Genomic DNA, 24,946 nt, shown 5'->3' with positions numbered 1-24,946 from the left:
CTCAGATGGCTGAATTAATCTTACCCCAAACATGGTGCAAGTGAACAGACTCTCCCCCGGTGTGAATTTTCTGATGTGACTTCACATCAACTGAATGAATCCATTCACTATTTTGGCAACATGTGGTTTCATGCCATCCATATGTGGATTCTTCTATATTATCTTCAGTTATTCCTTGAACTCCTGAGTAGCTGATCCAACCTGGCCTGTAGTGGTCTTCATATTCAGAAACATTCTCTGAAGCCTTTGGTTTGCAATCAACCACCTTCCTCAATCAATCTGTGTTAGGCTTATTCTTCCAAACTTTTCTTAATTGCATCCCAACGACCTCCTACTTTCTCCAAACCCAAGGAGTAGCCATGGGCACCTGCATGGGGCCAAGCTATGCCTACCTCTTTGTCCGCTATGTAAAACAGTCTATGTTTGAAGCCTTCCCCAGTTATACTCCCAACTCTTCCTCCGCTACACTGACAACTGCATTGGTGCTGCTTCACGCACCCATGCTGAGCTCGTCAATTTTATCAATTCTGCCTCTAACTTCCACCCTGCCCTTAAATTCACTTGGTCCATCTCTGGCACCTCCCTCCCCTTTCTTGACCTCACTATCTCCATCTCTGGAAGCAAAATATCAACTGACATTTTAATAAATCTACCAACTCCCATGGTTATCTCGACCATACCTCTGCACATACTATCCCCTGTAAAAATGCTATTCCCTTTTCCCTTTCCTCAATTTCCTCTCCTCATCTGTTCCCAGGAAGCAGTTTTCCATTCCAGGATATCGGAGCTGTCCTCTTTCTTTAAACAAAGAGGTTTCCTCCCCTCCACTATTGATGCTGCCTTCACCCATACCTCTTCCATTTTCCATACACCCACACTCACCCCATTTTCCCATCAAATCATAGTTCCTCTTGTCCTACCCTACCACCTCATCAGTCTCTGCATCCAACACATTTCCCTCTGCAGCTTCCTCCATTGCCAAAGGGATCCCACCACTAAACATATCTTTACCTCCGCCCACCCGTCCACGTGCTAGATTTTCCCTCGTGATTCCCTTATCCATTCGTTCCTCCCCACTAATTTCCCTCCCAGCACTTATCCCTGCAAGTGGCCCAAGTGCTACACCTGCCCATACAGCTCCTTCCTCATCTCCGTTTAGCGCCGGAAGCAGTCCTCCCAGGTGAAACAACACTTCACCTGCGAATCTGCTGGGGTGTCCAGTGCTCCTGATGCAGCTCCCTCCATTGGAAGTTTGGAGACCACCTCACTGAACACCTCCACATCATCTGTTACAAGCAGGACTCCCCGGTTGCTAAACATTTTAATTCCGATTACCATTCCAACATGTCGATCCACGACCTCCTCTTGTGCCAAGATGAGGCCACCCTCAGGGTGGAGGAGCAACACCTTGTATTCTGTCTGGGTAGCCTCAAACCTGATGGTATGAATATTGATTTCTCCTTCCAATGAACAATCCATTCCCCCACTCTGACTTTTCACTTCTTTTTACCTGCCCATTACCTCCCTCTGTGGCCCCTCCTTCCCTTTCTCCTGTGGTCCACTATCCTCTCCTATCAGATTCTTTCTTCTCCTGCTCTTGATCTTTCCCACCCACCGGCTTCACCTATCGCCTTCCAGCTAGTCACTTTCCCTCCTCCTCTCCCTCCCCTACCTTTTTATTCAGGCATCTCCCCTTTTCCTTCTCGGTCCTGAAGGAGAGTCTCGGCCCAAAACATCAACTGTCTTTTTCATTTCCACAGATGCTGCCTGACCTGCTGAGTTCCTCCAGCATTTTGTCTGTGTTGCACCTGGTAAATTCTGTTTTATCTTCTCCTATACCATCCTCAACTCGACGTGCCAACTGTCTTATTTGTGGAGAAGACAGTTTGGTAGCCAAAATTTGGATGCAATTTCTATATGTTCTTAATTTGTTGAAGTTCAGTCCAAGTTTTTAAGCTTCCTTTTTTAGGATGTGTGATTTCTTTGGACCAGTTGTCATTTTTTGGGGTTTCTCATAATACTGCTGGCATCCAGTCCGCTGTTTTATTTCCTGACCTTTTCTGAATCTTATTCCATATCTTGTCAACATCACCCATAAGCCAATTTTGATTAGACTTGACATCAATAGCACACTTCTTCTGGATAAGCAAGCACTTAACCCCTCTGTTATGTATTCTTTCACAGCTGGAGATTCTGCAGTTTGTTTCTGAAATTTGGTCAATGTTTTATTTCGATCTCAAAGGCTACTCTTCACTTGGACGTCAATCACATTTCTCAGAATCGCAACCCAAAATGTATAACTAGAGTTACGACGAAACGTATAATACTAGTGTTATAACCTAAAACACCAATAGAGTCACAATCCAAAAATTTTACCGGAACTGTGTCTGAGATAGCAATAGAGTTGACCCACAGCATCAGTAGAGTCACACACATTAAGTATTTTAGTAGAGTTGTGCCCCAAAGTTATCAATAGTCACAACCTGAAGTACTTTAGTAGAGTTGTGCTCAAAATCCTGAATATTTAGCATGGATCTGTCACAAATAACAAAGGAAAACAGAGCTTTACACACTAAACATTCCTTCTTTGTCCAGGGAATTTTCAAACTCTGTTTATCGTCAGTACTGCTCGTGGCGCCAAAATTGTTGGGTTTTTTTCCCCCAATCCGCAGTTCTTTTAGGAGTCCAAGAACGAGCTGAAAACTTGTTCCTTCATGATCGTTTATTGAAAGTTAAAAACAAAGAAACAGACACAGAGCATATGACAATAGTTTTACTACCAGGAGGTGAGCAGAAACTAAAGAACAAAGAACCAAGGTTCGTGATTTTTGCAGAAACAGTCATTTTTATAGCGAGTTAAGGCAAATTCCTGAGATAAGGGAGGGTCTATTGGAAGACACACAAACATAACATGTTTAATACTTAGCCAATGAAAATCAGAAGGTGATTAACCATTATATAATTTATATCATTTTGCCATCAGCAGGTGAATCTAACACCACATATTGTGAAAATACAAGTTATATGTTAGTGGAACTACAAATTCAGTCTTGCTAAAATCTCAATAATTCAATTAATACCTTATTATAAACATAAAGAACGACCAATTCCAACACCAGTATCAACATGCTGCGTTTATGCAAGTTGGAAGACTGGGAAAAAAAATCCATTCCCACACACAGAGCAGGCGAATAACAATTTTCCACTGTGAACTCGCTTGTGTGTCTGCAGTCTGGATGAACGACTGAATCTCTTCCCACAGTCAGACATATTTTTCCTTGATTTGCTCTCTAGTGCATCATCAGGCAAATAATGTAGTGATTCTTCAAGCAGCTGAGCTTCTGGTCTCCAGTGAAGGTACGTGAACTCTAGCGAACAAAAGCTGTTCTCAGCTCCCCGTTTCAGTGGATGCCATTGAATTAAAACAGGGAACATCAGTTCTGATACAAAGTGTGCTTCCAGCTGGGATGAGATACGCCTCCTTTTCCCAGGATTGACAACCGATATACCGGTGTTACAAAGGAAATGCCTGTTCACTTCTTCAGTAACTTGACGGCAATTTACAAGGTTGCTTCATTATAATCTCACCCTTACACTGAACACATGTCCAGGCTCTCCTTGCTACGACTGGTGTGGTACCAATCTAGCATCTCCACTGCCACATTCAAAGATCCATGGTGAACTGACGTTCACAGCAGAACTGGTATGTCCTTGTGTTTGAGACTGCTTTACACCTCTCATTTGCCTTCTACCCTGCAAGAAGTTTATAAAGGCATTGAAGGGCAAAGGTGGGCATTTCAGATGAGGCAGTTCTAGTCGCCAAGGTGAGTTCTGACACCATGCTGTTAGGGTGAGGCTCCACACAACTGGAGAGAACAAATCCCCATCCTCCATCTGGTCATTGTCCAGCTATCTGGACTCAGCATCAAATTCCCTGTCCACCCGTTCTTATCACAATGGGAGAACCCTGCCGTTCACCCATCTGTGACTTGGCTCAATGGGCTCTGTCTGTTTCCATAATTTAACAATTCTGGGCATGTCCCACTGCCCGACTGGGAGCGCACAGTATCTACGCAGCTGCTCGTGGAGGCTTTCTGATCACTGCGGCCCTGAGGAGATCGACGGCGGTGAAGTCGGAAACGGCAATGCTAATGAACGCCATGGGAGGGCGATGAGACATTCTCGCTGGAAACGGTTAACGTGTGGAACTTCTATATTATGAATGCCACAGGTCAATTTGTACCCAACACCTCTGCACTATGCACCCAGACGGGACAGAAGGAACAATGGTCTCGCTTGGCAGAAGCGTCCAAGGACCAGATGGCGTTCTACAAAGGCGATTTGCTAAAGAAACAAAAGTGAAGCACGGTCTGTTTTTTCCCCATCTGCTCTATCGGCATTTTAATTCACCAGAAATTGGACCCAGTATTTTCTTTTGAGGCCTCGGTGTCGATTACTCCCATGGTATGGATGTCATCTGGTTATGGATTTTGGACCTGATCTTAATATTCCACGATAGAAAATCGTTGATCTACTTGTCTGAAAGATACCCTGCGTGCCAGATAAACTCAGAACGACAATTATGGTCCGACTCATAAATCCCGAGGAAAGAGCAGGGAATAAGGAATGTTAACACACTGGGTGTGTTGTAGATTCACTGAGCACCTGAGAAGGAGTTTAAAATAGAACTGATTTATTAGTCACAGATGCAGAATACTAAACTCCAGTCCCACTTAAGGTGAACATCAGCAAAGGAAATTCCTCCCATTCCCAGTGACCAGGGTGTGATGAGCAGCAGCAATAATTGCAGAGTTCAACTCTTAAACTTGCCTCTGGACTCAGCAGCTGTGACAGTGAAATATCCGACATGAAGCTTATTTAAACTTTCTCCCCAGCGTGGGCTCACTGGTGCTTCACAAGATGGGATAACTGAGTGAATCCCTCACACACACACACACACACGAGGAAATCTGCAGATGCTGGAAATTCAAGCAACACACACACACAAAGAATGCTGGTGAACGCAGCAGGCCAGGCAGCATCTATCGGAAGAGGTACAGTCGACGTTTCGGGCCGAGACCTTTCGTCAGGACGGAGTCAGGAAGGAGTGAATCCCTTCCCACATTCAGAGCAGATGAATAAGTTCTCCCCGGGGTGATCTGACTGGTGAGCCATTATGTCAGGCGACCAGGAGACACCCTTCCCACAGTCTGAGCAGGTGAATGGTCTCTCCCCAGCGTGAACTGACTGGTGTGCCTCTAGGTCAGATGACTGAGAAAATCTCTTCCCACAGTCTGAGCAGCTGAACGGCTTTTCCCCAGCGTGAACTGATTGGTGCGTCTGTAGGTGGGATGACCGAGTGAATGCCTTCCCACATTCAAGGCAGACGTACGGCCTCTCCCCAGTGTGAATTCGCCGATGAACCTTCAGTTGAGATGACTGAGTGAATCCCTTCCCGCAATCTGAGCAGACGAATGGCTTCTCCCCGGTGTGAACGGACCTGTGTACTAGTAGGTCGGACGACCGAGTGAATCCCTTCCCACATTCCGAGCAGGTGAATGGTCTCACACCAGTGTGAATTGCCTGGTGTGTTTGAAGGTGGGATGAACGAGTGAATGCCTTCCCACATTCCGAACAGGTAAACGGTCTCGCCCCAGTGTGAACTGCCTGGTGTGTCTGCAGGTGGGATAACCGACTGAATTTTCTCCCACATACAGAGCAGGTGAACGGCCTCTCCCCAGTGTGAACTCGCTGATGTACCTTCAGTTGAGATGACTGAATAAATCTCTTCCCACAGTCTGAGCAGGAGTACGGTTTCTCCCCAGTGTGAATTGAATGGTGAGCCAGTAGGTCAGATGACCGAGTGAATCCCTTCCCACAGTCTGAGCAGGTGAACGGCCTCTCCCCAGTGTGAATTCGCTGGTGTGTCTGTAGGTTGGACGACCGAATAAATCCCTTCCCACATTCGGAGCAGATGAACGGCCTCTCCCCAGTGTGAACTCGCTGATGTACCTTCAGCTGGGATGACTGAGTGAATCCCTTCCCACAGTCTGAGCAGGTGAACGGCATCTCCCCAGTGTGAAATGACCGGTGTGCCAGTAGGTCAGATGACTGCGTAAATCCCTTCCCACAGTCCAAGCAGGTGAACGGCCTCTCCCCAGTGTGAACTGACTGGTGTGCCTGTAGGTGGGATGACCGAGTGAATCCTTTCCCACACTCAGAGCAGATGAACGGCCTCTCCCCGGTGTGAACTGACTGGTGCCTCTGTAGGTGGGCTGATCGAGTGAATGTCTTCCCACATTCGTAACAGGTGAACGGCCTCTCTCCAGTGTGAACTCGCTGATGTACCTTCAGCTGAGATGACTGAGTAAATCTCTTCCCACAGTCCGAGCAGGTGAAGGGCCTCTCCCCAGTGTGCACTCGCTGGTGTGTCAGCAGATCAGATGAATGAGTGAATCCCTTCCCACACTCAGAGCAGATGTACGGCCTCTCCCCAGTGTGAATCCGCTGGTGTGTCAGCAGATTAGATGACCGAGTGAATCCCTTCCCACAATCAGAACAAATGTACACCCTCTCAGCAGTGTGAACTGACTGGTGTGCGTGTAGGTAGGACGACTGGATGAATCCGTTCCCACATTCAAAACAGATAAACGGGCTCTCCCCAGCGTCAACCTGCGGGTTTCTCCACAGTTCGGATGGCCAAATACATTCCTTCCCGCAGACTGAGCAGGTAAACGGCCTCTCCTCGGGGTGGACTTGCTGGTGTCTCATCACGAGGGATGGCTTAGTGAATCTCTTCCCACACGCGGAAGAGCTAAACGGGCTCTCTCCCTCGTGGACTCAGTGGTGTGTCTCAAGGGGGGTGCTGAGTGAGTGAATCTCTTCCCACACACAGAAACAGCGAACCCTCTCACTGTGGTGCGGGCTTGCTGGTGTATCTCCAGGCTGGGTGACTGAGTATATCCCCTCCCACACACCCAGATGAAAGGCCTCTCCCCAGTGCAAAGTAAGGCTGAGTGAGTGATTCCCTTCCCACGCTGTGAGCAGCTGAATGATCTCTCCCTGTCTGACGATTCATCAAGTCAGATGTCAAGGCGTACTGAATCCCTTGCACAATTAACGCGGTTAAAGAACTGATCTCCAGTGAACGACTGCTGGTGCGTTCTCAGCACCCCGGTTCCAGTGGATTTTAGCTGAGTTAAAACAGAAGACTTTTGTTTCAGAGGCAAAGCTCATTTCCAACTGGGATGAGATACTTCTCCATCTCCAAAGATCGTCAACAGAAATATCGGTGATATAAAGGAAATAGCTGGTCGTTCCTCAAATATCTGGACCGACACAACAGAACTGATGCGTTGATGGACTTGAGATTCCTTTACACAAGTTCTTCGCCGTTCCTAACCTGTAAATAGATTTACACAAAACATTAAAAGGGTGAAGATCAGAGTTTCAGATGAGATCATTCGAGCCTCTGACACTGTTAAAGCAAGGCTCAATCCAAACTGGAGGGTCAACTCATCTTCTGACTGGGCACAGATCAGACACCTGGAATGTGCATCAAATTCTCTGCTTTCCTGTCTGTATCAAATCAGGCCATTTCTGCCCATCATCAATCTGTGACTGCCCACTCAGTTTGTCTCTCTCCAATAGTATTTTGTTTTTGAAGTTCTGTTCTTGTCCCACAGCACAAGGAGCACATGTCTCACAGCTGATCCTGGAGACTTTCTAGTGGGACCGACCTCTCCCGCACCACCCCCTCCAAGGAATTTGATGGTGATGAATTCACCAATGGCATTCCATCTATTGGGGAGGAGGGAGAGAGAGAGGCATTAGTCTATCTCATTGGACATTGTTGATACGTGGCCCTTTTGTGATGTGAAAGCTACAGGTCACTAGTTACCCAGGACAAAGGTGTTTGATATCATTATGTATCCAGTCAGGAAGCAAGAGTGGGAATAAAGAGGGTCCTGACCAGTTGGCTGCTGATGACTAGTGGTATTCTGCCGGGTGGGGGGGGGGGGTCAGTGTTGAGACAGTTTACTTTCGAGCTTTTTGTCAATAATTTGGATGAAAGAATCGATGGCTTTGTGGCCACATTTCTGGGTGATACAGATAGGTGGAGGGGCAGGTAGTCTGCAGAAGGACTTGACAGATTGGGAGAATGGGCAAAGGAATGGCAGATGGAATATATTGTAGGGAAGTGTGCTGTCATGTGTTTTGGTAGAAGGAATAGAGGAATATTTTCTAAACTGGGAGAAAATCCAAAAATCAGAGGTGCCAAGGGACCTGGGAGTCCTGAAAGATTCCCTGAAGATTAACTTGCTAGTTGAGTCTGTGGTGAGGAAGACAAATGCAATGTCAGAATTTATTTTGGTAGGACTAGAATACAAAAGCAAGGATGTCATGCTGAGGCTCTCTACGACATCAATCAGACTGCATTTGGAATATTGTGAGCAATTTTGGGCACATTGTCTAACATGTACTGGCATTGGAGAGGATCCAGAGGAGGTTAATGAGGTTATTTCAGCAATGAACTTGCTAAGGCACGAGCAGCGTTTGATGGCTCTCGGCCTGTGCTCACAGGAGCTCAGAACAATCAGATACAGGGACAGCCATGGGCGACAATTGCAGCCCTTTCCCCACCAGTCCGTAGGGCGCGTTTTTGGGAGCGCACGTGCAGGAAACGGGAGGGGATGGATCTCTCAGATACTGCCGAGCTCCAGTTATCTAAAGACAAGGATAAGGAACTCAGAAAAAAAAAAATTATTTAGAGATACAGGCCCTTCTGGTCCTTTGAGCTGCACTGCCCAGCAACCCCTGGCAACTCCGAGGTAGGGAGGGAGGGAAGGGAACGTCGACTCAGACCATGAGAGGCCTGAGTCGGGCATTTTCTAGCCTTACAAGGCGCAGATTGGAAGTCTGTGTGGGGCGCTACTCCTCACACAGACACTAGAGCACTGTGTGATTAAGTGCCTTGCTCAAGGACACAAGCATGCTGCCACAGCTGAGGCTCGAACTAGCGACCTTCAGATCACCAAACGCCTTAATCGCTTGGCCATGTGCCCAACCCCGAGGTAACCCTAACCTAATCACGGGACAATTTTCAAAGTTGAATTAACCTACTGACCAGTACGTCTTTGGACTGTGAGAGGAGACCAGAGGACTCTGAGAAAACCCACACATTCCCAGTGGAGGACACATGAAGACTCTTTAAAGACCTGGGTATGACCTGTGCTGTAATGGCATTACGCTAATGGCTACAGTACCACAGCCCAAATCACAGTTCCAAGTTAACCTTGGATGAAGAGTCTATTTCAGTCAATAAAAATGTCAGTTAGTGCCGTATTAAAACAAAACACAAAATGCTTGCATTCACGTTAGTTCTTTAGAACAATCACCTTTGTTCTACCTCCTCTTGTTCTGGGCTTCTTTACCCATAGATACAGCAGCAGAATTAGGCCACTCAGCCCATCAAGTCTGCTCTGCCAGTCCAACGTGGCTGATTTACTATCCCTCTCAACCCCATTCTCCTGCCTTCTCCCCATAACCTTTAATGCCTGGCCAAATCAAGAATCAACCTCTGCTTAAATATACCCAAAGACTTGGCCTTGACGGCCGTCTGTGGCAATTAATTCCACAGATTCACCACACTCTGGCTAAAGAAATTCGTCCTCATCCCTGTTCTAAATGGACATCTCTATGTCCTGAGGCTGTGATCTCTGGTCCTAAACTCCCCCACAATAAGAAACATTCCCTCCACATCCATTCTTCTCAAGAGTGTACAGGCCCAGAGCTGTCGATCACTCCTAATATGACACCCTTTCATTTCCGGAATCATTCTCGAGAACTTCCTGTAAACTCCCTCCAAAGTCAGCGCATCCTTTCATAAATAACTACTCACAATACACCAAGTGAGGTCTCACCAGTGCCTTATAAAGCCTCAGCATTACATCCTTGCTTTTATATTCTAGTCCTCTGGAAATGAATGTTAACATTGCATTTGGCTTCCTCCCCACTGATCAACCTGCAAATTAACCTTCAGGGAATCCAACATGAGGACTCCCTTAACATCTATAACAGGCATTAATTTTTCACAAAGGTAATTAAAAAAAGAGATCACAATCTCGCTGGCAGTTTGATGTTTACCTTAGAAGTTTTTTATAAGACTCACGGTTGAGCACCTAATGGTTATTTTTTCTCACTTTTCTTTGCTTTAGTAGGGTTTTTTTTTTCTCTTTTTTTGTCACCAAAATTTTTTCAATCTTTAAAACAATGTTTTTTTTCTCTTGAGACACTGTAAGTGTTGCCTACTTGGATGTATTCTTGCTAATTTTGGATAATAATAATAAAAAGATTTGAAAAGAAATAAAATCACAATCTCTACTATTCTTTCCCCAAATTTCAACCATAAAAAACCCCAATTTCCATACCAATGTGTGCTTTCCCATTTTTGACAAAGGTAGCCACCATCACCCATTTTCCAATCATGTCATATGTCAATGTAACCGTGGTAAATCTTCAGTCAATTTCTTATATTCTTGACCATTAGCTAACAAACTTAAGACTGTAAGACCGTAAGTTAGGAGTAGAATTGGGCCACTTAGTCCATTGAGACAAAATCGGAAAAGGGTGAACACAGGATTGAAGGTGTTTTGTTTGAATGCGCACAGTATACGGGATAGGGTAGGTGAACTTGCAGCACAGTGGTAGATTGGTAGGTGTGATATTGTCGGCATCACTGATTCAGGGCTGAAAGAAGATTAGAGCTGGGAGCTTAATGTCCAAGGATACACATTGTATCGAAAAGAACAGACAGCAAGCGGGTGGCATGGCTCTGCTGGTAAAAAATTAAACCAAATCATTATAAAGAGGTGACATACTGTCGAATCATTGTGGATCGAGCTAAGGAACTGCAAGGATAAAAAGGATGGGAATTATATACAGACCCCAAACTGTAGCAAGGATGTGGTCTACAAATTACAACAGGAGATAGAAAATGCATGCCGAAAGGACAATGTTACAATAGTCATTGAGGATTTCGATACGCAGGTAGATTGGAAAAATCAGGTTGGTGCTGGATTACAGGAGGGGAATTTCTAGAGTGCCTATGAGATGGCTTTTTAGAGCAGCTCGTGGTTAAGCCCACTAAAGGATCAGCTATTCTGGATTGGGTGTTGTTCAATGAACCAGAATTAATTAGAGAGGTTAAGGTAAAAGAACCGTTGGGGTAAGAGATCATTACATGATTGAATTCACCCTGAAATTTGAGGAGGAGAAGCTGAAGTCAGATTAATCGGTGTTACAGTAGAGTAAAGCGAATTACAGAGGCACGAGACAGGTGTTGGCCAGAATTGATTGGAAAAGAACACTGGCAGGGATGATGGCAGAGCTGCAATGGCTGGAATTTCTGGAAGCAACTCGGAAGGCACAGGATATATACATCCCAAACAGGAGGAAGTATCCTAAAGGAAAGATGACACAATTGTGGCTAATAAGAGAAGTCAAAGCATCATAAAAGCCAAAGAGAGGGCAGATAATAGAGCAGAAATTATTGGAAAGTTAGAGGATTGGGAAGATTTCAAATACCAACAGAAGGCACTAAAAAAGTCACTAACAAGGTAAAGATGGTATATGAAAGTAAACTATCCAATAATATTAAAAACAATACCAAAAGTTTCATCAGATAGATAAAGTGTAAAAGAGAGGTGAGAGTGGATATTGGAAAACGATGCTGGAGAGATAGTAACGTGGGGAAGGGGCAACAGAATGGCGGACAAACTGAATAAGTATTTTGCATTTGTCTTCACTGTGGAAGACACTAGCAGTATGGTGGAAGTTCCTGGTGTCGGAGGTCATGATGTGTGTGAAGTTACCATTACCAGAGAGAAGGTTCTTGGGAAACTGAAAGCTCTGAAGTCACCTGGACCAGGCATTGTGCAGCCCAGAGTTCAGACAGACGTGGCTGAAGAGATTGTGGAGGCACTAGGAATGATCTTTCTAGAATCACTAGATTCTGGAATGGTTCCGGAAGACTAGAAAATTGCAAATGTCACTCCACTCTTCAAGAAGGGAGAGAGGTAGAAGAAAGGAAACTATAGGCCAGTTGGTCTGATCTCAGTGGTTGGGAAGATGTTGGAGTCGATTATTAAGGATGAGGTCTCAGGGTACTTGGAGGCACATGATAAAATAGGTCATAGTCAGCGTAGTTTCCTCAAGGGAATTCTTTGAAGAAATAACAAGCAGGTTGATGTTGTGTACTTGGATTTTCAGAAGGCCTTTGACAAAGTGCCACACATGAGGCTGCTTAACAAGCTACGAGCCCGTGGTATTATAGGAAAGATTCTAGCCCTAGCATGGATAAAGCAGTGGTTGATTGGCAGGAGGCAAAGAGTGGGAATAAAGGGAACCCTTTCTGACTGGCTGCCGGTGGCTAGTAGTGTTCCACAGGACTATGTGTTGGGACAGATTCTTTTTACATTATATGTCAATGATTTTGATGATGGAATTGATGGCTTCATTGCAAAGTTTGCAGGTGATGTGAAGATAGGTGGAGGAGCAAGTAGTTTTGAGAAAGTAGAGAGGCTAGAGAAGGACTTAGACAGATTAGGAGAATGGGCAAAGAAATGGCAAATGGAATAGAGTGCCAGGAGGCATATGCTCATGCACTTTGGCGAAAGAAATGAACAGGTTGACTATTTTCAAACTGGAGAGAAAATACAAAAACTGTGGTGCAAAGGTACTTGGGAGTCCTTATGCAGGATTCCTTGAAGGTTAACTTGCAGGTTAAGTCTGTGGTGAGAAAGGCATATTTGATGTTAGCATTATTTCAAGAGGACTAGAATATAAAAGCAAGGATGCAATGGTGGGACTTTATAAAGCACTAGTGAGTATTGTGAGCAGGTTTGGGCCCCTTATCTTAGAAAGGATGTGCTGAAACTGGACAGGGTTTAAAGGAGGTTCACAAAAATGATTCCAGGATTGAATGGCTTGTCATATGAAGAGCATTTGATGGCTCTGGGCATGTATTCGCTGGAATTCAGAAGAATGAGGGGTGACCTCATTGAACCCTACCGAATGGTGAAAGGCCTTGATAGACTGGATGTGGAGAGGATGTTTCCCATGGTGGGGGAAGTCTAAGACCAGAGGGGACAGCCTCAGACTAGAGGGGCGTCCTCTAGAAAAGAGATGAGGAGAAATTTCCTTAGCCAGAGAGTAGTGAATCTGTGGAATTCTTTGCTACAGGCAGCTGTGGAGGCCAAGTCTTTATGTAGATTTAAGGTAGAGGTTGATAGATCTTTGATTGATCAGGGCATGAAGGGATACGGGGAGAAGGCAGGAGATTGGGGCTCAGAGGAAAATTGGATCGGCCATGATGAAATGGCGGAGCAGACTCGATGGGCCAAATGGCCTAATTCTGCTCCCATACCTTACGGTCTGAAATACACCCAATGACTTGGCCTCCAGAACCACCTATGGCAACAGATTCCAGATTCACCACTCTCTAGCTAAGGAAATTCCTCATCTCCGTTCCTAAAGGATGCCCTCTATTTTGAGGCTGCCTCCTCTGGTCTTAGACAGTCCCACCATAGGAAACTTCTATCATTCCATTCTAAGATTAACAACCCTCTCTGAAGTCTGACTACTATTTACTCCTCCCTGTAAAGCATCATTTATAACTTCTAAAGTTAAGTCTTTTATCTGTAGACTTTTTTGCAGTTTAAATAGTTATAATTTTATCTGTCCTACATTTACTTTGTGCTGTACAATCTACCACATTTGTCATGAAAGTGACACACTTTAGTTTACAAAAAAAATTAACGATATCTTTGTGTGCCTGGTGTGGGTACAGACACACTCCAACCCTGAGATACCAGGCAATGTCACCTGATGCCAGACAATTGGTTTACGGATCATTACAGAATGTCCTCTGATGCTTCCCTCTCCCTTCCCCTTTTCCCAACCATGATTCCCCTCTCCCTGGCCCCCTTCCCACTCTCAGTCCACAATCCACAATAGAGACCCAGAACAGAATCAGGTTTATCATCACTCACATATGTCATGAAATTTGTTTTTTTTTATGGCAGTGGTACAGTGCAGTACATAAAATCACTACAGTACTGTGCAGAAGTCTCAGGCACCCAAGAGGCATCCGAAAAGCTTTCTTATAATCAGGGCTCCCTGCATAAGCAGAACTATGTTCCTCCTCGCAGTTGCTACATTTTAGTCTAACACCTTCTCCACAATTACCTACTCATGTTCTCCACCACAGCACATTTTACCTGAACACATGGTTGCTACGTGACCAAACTTCAGACACTGAAAACGCTTTACAGTTCAGGTGACCTGGGTTCAATTCCCGCCGCTGCCAGTAAGGACTTTGTACGTTCTCCCCGTGACCGCGTGGGTTTCCTCCGGGTACTCCGGTTTCCTCCCACAGTCCAAAAGAGCTACCAGTTAGTACGTTAATTGGTCTTTGTAAATTGTCCCGTGATTAGGCTAGAGTTAATTGGGTGCTGCTGGGTGGCGTGGCTCGGCTCAAAGGGCCAGGACACATTGTTATGACAATAAATAAATAAACTAGTAAATAAAAACATCTGTGTGGGAGGGGCACATAGACTCAAACTGTATAGCTTGTACAATTAGCTCTACCCAGCAACTTTCTTACCCATTAAATTTAATTAATACCAATAGGCTATCAGTTCTTCCTCCACCACAAAGCCCTTTCCAACGTTTAGCATCCACATCATTTCCCCCAATTAAATTATTTTTAACTCGGTCCATCTAGCAATGGACTATTATTTTACTCCAGCAATTACTCCCCAAAGCCACCGTCATTCAATATAATTCCTTGGCGGTACTTCCCTTCCTTCCCACAGATCTAACCCCAAAGCTTTCTCACAACGTTTACTATCTTTACAAGACACTCAGGGTGGCCCATCTATTACAGATTTTGAGCCCACCATAGCTCCTAACACTTCTTTCAAAGACTCAAGAGAAGCTAAAAATCTTGTCTTCTGTCCTCTCCTATAAACTCCCCCTTCTCCAGCCCTTTATCTCTTCCACCAATCAACGTCCCAACTCTTTACTTCACCCCTCCCCGTTTCACCTACCTCATTCCTCCCCTCTATACCACCCATAGATGCTGCCTGACCTGCTGAGCTCCTCCAGCACATTGTATGCATTGCTTAAACTCTTCCTTCCTTCTTTTATTTAAGTCCTGTCTCCTGCCTTCATCACTGGATGATAAGCCACTATAATCCTCAATTAGCCGCTTATTTTCCCTTTCCTCAGAAACCTACCATTCGCCCTTCCTCCATACAAGTCCTGGCACCCAATTCGCCACTTCCGTCTCCTTCGTCACTTCCTGCCATCTCCGTCCCGCCTTCCGGCGTGAGAACCATTCCCAACCCCGGGCTTTGTTCCAATCCTAATTCTCCGACCAACGCCGCCGGATCCCGGCCATGTGTACGGCTCCGGGACCCACTCGGGAGTCCAGGTCATCCGAAAAAAGACAAAGCGAGAGCCGATCAATTCAACTGACCGACACCTTACCCGCCCCCCTCTCCACTCCCGGTCCTACCTGCTGCCAACACTGCGGAGTCTTTTGTCCATTGGGCGCATGCGCCGTATACGGAACCAGCCGCAACCCTTACGCCTGCGCATTTGATCGGTGGGGGCATTTCTGACACCCGAGGAGTTCTGGGTAAGCAAGCTGCCATTCGGCGTGTCTGGCAGACACACGCAAAATGCTGGAGGAACTCAGCCGGCCAGGCAGCGTCAAAAAAAGAGTACGGTCCACGTTTCGGGCCAAAACCCTTCGGCAGGACTGGAGAAACACCAAGTGATAGGTGAAACCTGGTGGGGGAGAGATGGGAAGTTGATTGGTGAGAGACAGAAGGCCTTGGAAGGAAGAGAAAGGGGGGGGGGGGGGGAGGAGCACCAGAGGGAGGCGACGGGCGGGCAAGGAGATGGGAAATAGTGAAGGTGGGGAGGGGGTAGGAGGCATTAGCGGAAGTTTCAGAAATCGATGCTCATGCTATCAGGTTGGAAGCTACCCAAACGGAATATAAGGTGGTGCTTCTCCAACCTATGTCTGGCCTCGTCACGACAGTGGAGAAGGACATGGATGGACTTCTCGGAATGGGAATGGGAAGTGGAATTAAAATGGGTGTTTATTTCTTCTTCCCCCCCCCCCGACTTTTAAATCTACTCCTCAGCTTTTTTTACCCTCCAGTTCTGCCAAAGGGTTTCGGCCTGATTATATCGACTGTACTTTTTTTTCCATAGATGCTGCCTGGCCTGCTGAGTTCCTCCAGCATTTTGTGCGTGTTGCTCGGATTTCCAGCATCTGCAGATTTTTATCTTGTTTGAGAGTTTGTGGAAGCCTCTGCCACATAGAACCATAGAACATTACAGCACAGAAACAGGCCTTTTGGCCCTTCTTGGCTGTGCCGAACCATTTTGCTGCCGAGTCCCACTGACCTGCACCTGGACCATATCCCTCCATACACCTCTCATCCATGTACCTGTCCAAGTTTTTCTTAAATGTTAAAAGTGAGCCCACATTTACCACTTCATCTGGCAGCTCATTCCACACTCCCATCACTCTCTGTGTGAAGAAGCCCAACATGCCTCAAAACCAGTCAGTATTTTTTATGTGGAGAACTCAACAGTTCCTTTAATGCATCAAGCTCCCACACACAATGTACTCAATCCAAACAGGCATTCCATATGTCAAAAGTCAAAGTCCAACCAGCTTATAAATGCAGATAAAAACAAAAACATAAGGCATTCTGCAGATGCTGGAAATGAGGAGGAGAAACACACACACACACACACACACACAATGGAGCAGGGCCAGAAACCACTGAGGGGCTAGCACTAGGCAGGATTTAGGGCTCCAGAAAGTGGGAAGAGGGAATCAGACCAGGAGGATGTGACTAGAAATGAAAGATCAACAACATTTGGAAACCGATTGACTGGAAAATGACATTTTATTTCTGCAAAATCCTGAAGGAACACATCAGATAAGACAGCATCTATAAAAAGGAATGAACAGTCAATGTCCTTCCTGTGAACTTTGTCGCATACCTTTTGCTAGGTAAACATCCACAGAATGGATCTGTTCAGGAACATGTTTATTACGTGCAAGGAGAAGCACCTCCACTCGTCAATGGATATCAGGAAGCTTCTGCTTTACAGCTTATAAAGTTCATTTTTTATAAAAGTTTTCAGACTATTCTCCAACTGTTATCTGTTCCAGGAGTCATCTCTTCCACTTAGGAGCTGCAGTATTCAAGACCATGCACTGAACCGACCTTCCCTTAGTTCCACATGAAACAACGACCAGAATATTACATGCCTCCTGTCATGTACACACTGAGCATATAGCAAAACACTCTGGGATTATACAGGTTCCATTTTGTCACATTACAGACTTAAATATATAAAAATCTGAAAGTTTTGACTTGCAACTTGCAACTGGATGGTTAAAAATTTAACATACAGCATATTTGAACTTCCTCCTTAATGTGAAGTAGCTGGTGTTTCAGCAAGTGGGATGATTAATGTAAATTTCTTTGCTCACTCAGGACAAAAGTAAAGCTTCTACTTATTGTGAACTCACTGGAGCATATTAAGGTGGGTTAACTGAATGCTTTCCCATGCTCAGAACAAGTATAGAGTGACTCCCCTGTGGGAACTCGCTGATATTTCAGTACCTTCCCACACTCGGAATAAATAAATGGCCCTCTCTCCATTGGGAGTTCTCTGGTGTTTCCATAGCTGGACTGCCTGAATGAACCGCTTCCCACACCGAGCAGCTGTATTGCATCTCCCATTGTGAACCCACTGATGTGAATACAGTTGGGGTGACTGGGTAAGTCCTTCCCACAGTCAGGACAGGTGAATAGCCACTCTCCAGTGTAAATTTTCTGATGCGTCCTCAGGTGGGACAACTGAATGAATCCCTTATCACTGTCAGCATAAGTGAATGGGTTCTGTGCAGTGCATTTTCAAGTTACGTAACTCAGTACATCCTTTACCAAACAGAGAGTAGGTGAAATGCCTTTCAAGGTTTAGATGACCTAGTGAATCCCTTCTAAAGTGAGACCCAGTGAATGGCATCTCCATACTATCAACTCCCTGGCCATTCATCAGGCCATATCACGGACGTAGAGAACCCCACCCACACTTAAAGCTGTTGAGCGCCTGGTCTCTAGTGACGGTATGCCGGCATCTTCTCAGGGGCCTGGTCCAACTGGATTTCGATAAGAAGTTAAAACAGAAACATCATTACGGACACAAACCTGGTGCACGTTTCCATCTGTGAAGAGATTTGACTTCCGTTCCAAGGATTGTCAACAAATGTGTCGTTAACACCAAGCTAATTGCTAACTCTCTCAATGAATTAAGGGCAATTTACAACTTCTGTCTCCAGGCCGCTTCATCGAAATCTCACACCTAGAACGAACACAGGTTCCGGGTATTCCTTGGTGTGGTGAGTTCTCCACCTGCATATTCGAGAAATGGTGACATTCATGTGCTCATGAACCGATAGACACGGCAGAACTGACGTGCTGTTGTGCTTGAGGTTCCCACACACAAATCCTTTGCCTTTTCTACCCTGTGAAATGTTTACAAAGGACATCAGCGGGCGAAGGACAACATTCCAGCCGAGAAAATGTGAGTCTCCATCGTAACCCGTGCTATTGCTCTGCGGCAATCAGGCTCAACACAATCGTCTTCTAACTGGGCACAGTTCAGACATTCGCACACAACATCAAGTTTCTATCTTCCTGTCTAGATCAGAACGGGTCATTTCTCTCCTTCACCACCCTGTGATTTGGCTCACTTTGTCCCTCTCCATTAATATAGCCACAAATTCTGGGCATGTCCCACCAATCTGCAGTACTAAAAGCCTAAGGCATTCACAGGGTTGCTTTGAACAACCTCCTGATTGTTGTGACCCTCCTGCCATTTCACAGTGGTAATCACAGTGTCAGCAATGCCATTGAACCTCAAGAGCAGGCGACTGGGGCTTTCTCATAGCAGATTGTCACCCTGTGTGACTTTAGCTGTGTGAATGCCACTGGTCTCTTGTCACCCAGTACGTTGTGATGTAGAGAGAGAGAGTCGAAGGAAAGCCTGGTCACAATGGCAGAAGGTCAGAACCAGAGGACATTGAATGAAAATGCAAACACGAGGAAATCTGCAGATGCTGGAATTTCAAGCAACACACATCAAAGTTGCTGGTGAACGCAGCAGGCCAGGCAGCATCTCTGGGAAGAGGTGCAGTCGACATTTCAGGCCGAGACCCTTCGTCAGGACTAACTGAAAGAAGAGCTAGTAAGAGAGAGTAAGAGTAATGTCTTACTAGCTCTTCTTTCAGTTAGTCCTGACGAAGGGTCTCGGCCCGAAACGTTGACTGTACCTCTTCCTAGAGACATTGAATGAAGGTGATTTTGCTAAAGGAGGGAAGGTGATGAAATGTTTTTGTTTCTTTCTGCACACCGCGCAAAGCGACATTTGATTTCGCTATGAGGTAGGTTCAGTACTTTTAAATTTCAGTCTCTTTTTAAGTGTAATCTCAGAAAATGCGGATATCAGATCATTCTTAAAGTTCTAGTATTACTTAATTTTCACCCTGTCATTCGATAACCACAAAATAACTGCTTCACCTCAGAGTACGGTTCAAAGTAATATCACTTTCTCATGTGGCTTGAGATTTGTTCTTTCGAGGCAGGTGCGCAGTGCAAAGACTTAAAAATGACTACAGTTTACAAAAGAAATGAAGTGCAAAGGAGGGTTATAAGACCATGCGATATAGGAGCAGAATTAGGCCATGTGGCCCATCGTGTCTCTCTGCCATTTCATCGTGGCTGATCCATCTCCCTCAGCCTCAATCTCCCGCCTTCTCCCCATATTCGTTCAAGAATCTATCAACCTCTGCCTTAAATATACCCAACGACTTGGCTGCCACAGCTCCCTGTGGCAAAGAATTTTGTTGATACATCACCCTCTGGCTAAAGAAATTCTAAAAGTTCGAGTTTTCTGCCACGCGCAAAAGAACAAATGCACCCGGGGTATAAACAGCATGAAAATCGGAATCAGGTTTGTCATTGCCGCCTTGCGAGGGCTCACCTGCCTGAGAGATGTTCCGTCACGAGCCTCCGAGACCGAGATCACAGGGTCATTTCGGGGAATTTCACCGCACCCCGGAGCACTGAGGCAGGAGTTCTCACCACTGTGTCACATTTTATTTGCACAGTGTACACGTGTGTGTGTGTGTGTGTGTGTGTGTGTGTGTGTGTGTGCTGTCTGTTGTGTGTCCGTGTGAACGCGTGTGATTCTCCGACGGTGAATATGCAGCATGTCTCTTCCTCTGTTTTGCATCCTCCAGATCATCGGTGCTTCGAGCGATCAGTTATGGCACACATCAACCACAGCCTACCGGTCAACCTCGATGCTTTGCAGTTTGCCTACCGGAGCAACAGGTCAACGGCAGATGCCATCTCTCTGGCCCTACATTCCTCCTTAGAACACCTGGAGAATAAAGACACATACATAAGGCTCCTTTTCATTGACTACAGCTCTGCCTTTAACATCATTATGCCAGATAAACTGATTTCTAAGCTCCGGAACCTGGGCCTTAGCATTCAGATCTGCAACTGGATCTTCAACTTCCTCACAGACAGGACCCAGGCTGTAAAAATAGGGGACAAGCTCTCCTCTACAATCACTCTGAGCACCGGTGCCCCACAAGGCTGTGTACTCAGCCCCCTGCTGTACTCACTGTACACCCATGATTGTGTAGCCAAGTTTCCATCAAACTCAATATATAAGTTTGCCGATGACACAATTGTAGGCCGTATCTCGGGTAATCATGTGTTTGAGTACAGAGAGGAAATTAAGAACCTGGTGGCATGGTGCGAAGACAATAACCTATCCCTCAACGTCAGCAAGATGAAGGAATTGGTTGTTGACTTCAGAAGGAGTAGCGGACCGCACAACCCCATTTACATCGGTGGTGAGCAAGTGGAACAGGTCAAAAGCTTTAAGTTCCTCGGGGTCAATATCACAAATGACCTGACTTGGACCAACCAAGCAGAGTTCACTGCCAAGAAGGCCCACCAGCGCCTTTACTTCCTGAGAAAACTAAAGAAATTTGGCCTGTCCCCTAAAACTCTCACTAATTTTTATAGATGCACCGTAGAAAGCATTCTTCCAGGGTGCATCACAACCTGGTATGGAAGTTGTCCTGTCCAAGACCGGAAGAAGCTGCAGAAGATCGTGAACACGGCGCAGCACATCACACAAACCAATCTTCCGTCCTTGGACTCACTTTACACCGCACGCTGTCGGAGCAGTGCTGCCAGGATAATCAAGGACACAACCCACCCAGCCAACACAAATTTCGTCCCTCTTCCCTCCGGGAGAAGGCTCAGGAACTTGAAGACTTGTACGGCCAGATTTGGGAACAGCTTCTTTCCAACTGTGATAAGACTGCTGAACGGATCCTGACCCGGATCTGGGCCGTACCCTCCAAATACCTGGACCTGCCTCTCGGTTTTTTTTTTGCACTACCTTACTTCCCATTTTTCTATTTTCTATTTATGATTTATAATTTAAATTTTTAATATTTACTATCGATTTGTAATCCAGGGAGCAGGAAACACAGAATCAAATATCGCTGTGATGATTGTACGTTCTAGTATCAATTGTTTGGTGACAATAAAGTATAAAATATCCTTTTGCATATTTTAGGCCATTCAGCCCATCAAGTCTGCTCCACCAATCAATCACGGCTGCTGTATTTTCCCTCTCAACCCCATTCTACTATCTTCTTTCTGTAACCTTTGACACCTGACTAATCAAGGACCAATCAAACTCCATTTTCAATATATCCAGTGGCTTTCCCGCCACAGTGTTAGAAGGGCTGACATGAAAAGCACAGGAGACCGAGAAGAAAGAACAGTTACTAAAAGTGGTGAGAGTGAGGGGCAAAAATATTTGTCATATTCAGGAATTACCTATGTATGTCTGACATGCATACATAGTCATAGTCGTACTTTACTGATCCGGGGGAAATTGCTTTTCATTACTGTATGGTGCAACTGTAATGAAAACCAATTTCCCCCGGGATCAATAAAGTATGACTATGACTATGTATGCATGTCAGACTTTTGAATTTAATGGGAACTCTTTGGTAAGTTGGGTGCCTGGGGACGTCCTGTATGTGTGACTCTCTCACAATGTCAATATGTCTACGCGCACGTCTGTGATCTTGAACAGAACCTCCCTGTTCCTGTCCCAAGCAAGAGGAAATCTGCAGATGCTGGAAATCAAAGCAATGCACTCAAAATGCAAAACCCTTCATCAGGTCTCGCCCCGAAACATCGACTGTTTGCTCGTTTTCCATAGATGGTGCCCAGTCTGCTGAGTTCCTCCAGCACTTTGTGTGTGTTACTCTCTTTTCCTTTGCCTCTTAGTGAATGTTTCTCTCCTAGTAAACACACTTGCACGTCTGTAAATCAGTCAAGGACTCTCCTTTCTGGTGTGTGTGTGTGTGTGTGTGTGTGTGTGTGTGTAACACACACAAAATGCTGGAGGAACTCAGCAGGCCAGGTGATGATTAAACCTGTTTACTCTTCCAGTCATAGTCATAGTCATACTTTATTGATCCTGGGGGAAATTGGTTTTCATTACAGTTGCACCATAAATAATTAAATAGTAATAAAACCATAAATAATTAAATAGTAATCTGTAAATTATGTCAGGAAATGACCAGCCTGTTGGCTCAGGGTGTCTGACCCTCCAAGGGAGGAGTTGTAAAGTTTGATGGCCACAGGCAGGAATGACTTCCTATGACGCTCTGTGCTGCATCTCGGTGGAATGAGTCTCTGGCTGAATGTACTCCTGTGCCCACCCAGTACATTATGTAGTGGATGGGAGACATTGTCCAAGATGGCACGCAACTTGGACAGCATCCTCTTTTCAGACACCACCGTCAGAGAGTCCAGTTCCATCCCCACAACATCACTGGCCTTACGAATGAGTTTGTTGATTCTGTTGGTGTCTGCTACCCTCAGCCTGCTGCCCCAGCACACAACAGCAAACATGATCGCACTGGCCACCACAGACTCATAGAACATCCTCAGCATCGTCCGGCATTTCCATAGATGCTGCCTGACCTGCTGAGTCCCTCCTGCATTATGTGTGTGTTGCTCCGATTTCCAGCATCTTCCTAGGGTGTAGATTATCATCTTTCTGTTTTTCCAGTCTAAATCACCGTACCTGCTTGTGTTTGTTTCTGTGTGTGTGTGTCCCTCTTTGTCTGTCTTTCTCTCCATTTCGACGTGTGTTTGTGAATGTGTGTGTGTCTGTCTCTCCCTGCCCATCTGTGTTTCTTTCGGTCTCCGGAGGCCAGATGGAGCATTGCCACACCTTTAGTAACATCCGTTCAAAATGTTTAACGTTCCGTTACGGGTCGATTGCAACCCCAGCCGGTAAGGCGAGCGGCGGTCACGTGACTCCCTGGTGTCCGCCGAGTCTGACCGGCGACGCCGTGAATCAGCGGTCGGAGCCTCCGCCTCACGGCCCCCAGCGACCGGGGTTCGATCCCGACCTCCACTGCTCTGTGTGTGCGTGTGTGGCGTTTGCACGTTCTCCCTGTGATCCCTCGGGTGCTCCTCTTTCCTCCCGCCGCCCAAAGACCTGCGCGGGTGAATCGCCCTCCGTGAAAAACGGGAGACGGAAAATACAGCCAGGGAGAGAGCACCGGGCGGATACCCGACTTTTACACGGAACGGGGTGCAAACAGGGGTGGTTATTGATTGAGATACAGCACGGAACAGGCCCGTTCTCGACCTTCACGCCGCGCATCCATCCCGATTAAATCCTAGCCTAATCGCAGGACAATTTACAACGACTTATTAACCTTCCAAGCAGTTCGTCTTTGGACTGTCGGAGGGAAACGAACAGAGGCAGCGGCAGGAAATGAACCCGTGTTTACAGCGTTGTGCTGACCGCAGGAACGTATCCAAACGCCCAGCGGAGTGTTTTCGGGTACCTGGCGCAACGGACGCAGTAAACTCGCTCAGGAGTAATACCCCCTCGCACGATGGGCTGCACACTTGCCCCTGGAAGCGAGCGCTGGGATGCCGCCGGCAGGCAGAGGCATAGCCTCCGTACACAGCAACCGGTGCACCGTCTTTCACTCGGGACTCGCCCGGCAATGGCGTCTACTACCAACGCGTCAAATAATAAGGTTAGAGAGACAACTTCACTAACTACAGATGGAAAGTTTACGGGAGCGGGAGAATCAGTATGGAGTAAGTTGGTTCTGTCCAGTCTACTCCCGCCGCACCTCTCGCCCTCCACCGCGTGGTTGGATCAGGTGAAGGAGAGGTTCCAGCCAGAGAGACTTTACAGGAGGGGAGCGGACCGATACAACCCACCGTCTACCGTGTACAATTCCGGTCGTGCCACTAACCGGAGGACGTCGAGGCTTTGGAAAGGATGCGGAGTAGAAGGGCCGAGATGGCCTGTTTCCGTGCTGTAATTGTTATACGGTTATATGTGCTATAACGAGAGGCTGGATAAACTTGGGTTGTTTTCTCTGGAGCTGGGGGGAGACCCGATAGAGGTTTACAAGATTATGAGAGGCACAGATAGAGTGGACGGCGGGGGGGGGGGGGTGGTATCTGTTTGCCAGGGTTGACGTGTCTAATACCAGGGGTCATGCATTGAAGGTGAGAGGGGGTAGGTTCAAAGGGGATGTGACGGGTAAGTTATTTTTTACTCAGAGTCGTGGATACCTGGAATGTGTTTTTTTTAATGGTGGTAGGGGCAAACATATTAGAGGCTTTAAGTCCTGACGAAGGGTCTCGACCCGAGGCGTCGACTGTACATCTTCCTATTGATGCTGCCTGGTCTGCTGCGTTCC

At 46.2% G+C, this 24,946-nt stretch overlaps 1 protein-coding gene across 1 annotated transcript in view; it reads right to left on the bottom strand.

Annotated features, from left to right (window-relative positions):
• Nucleotides 1-2,714: 2,714 nt before the first annotated feature.
• LOC134353200 (zinc finger protein 585A-like) overlaps nucleotides 2,715-24,946 on the bottom strand; it is a 35,129-nt gene continuing 12,897 nt past the window's right edge. Inside the window, exons 3-5 of the mRNA XM_063061218.1 lie at nucleotides 24,028-24,242; nucleotides 23,486-23,715; nucleotides 2,715-6,839 (exon numbers count right to left, since the gene is read on the bottom strand). Coding sequence (XP_062917288.1) covers nucleotides 5,098-6,839; nucleotides 23,486-23,715; nucleotides 24,028-24,242 — 2,187 coding nt within the window. The 3' untranslated portion in view covers nucleotides 2,715-5,097. The remainder of the gene's footprint in view (nucleotides 6,840-23,485; nucleotides 23,716-24,027; nucleotides 24,243-24,946) is intronic.

The sequence above is a fragment of the Mobula hypostoma genome, chromosome 10 (assembly GCF_963921235.1).
Source record: "Mobula hypostoma chromosome 10, sMobHyp1.1, whole genome shotgun sequence".
Classification (NCBI taxonomy): domain Eukaryota; kingdom Metazoa; phylum Chordata; class Chondrichthyes; order Myliobatiformes; family Myliobatidae; genus Mobula; species Mobula hypostoma.
This window is presented reverse-complemented; position numbering and strand designations above follow the sequence as displayed.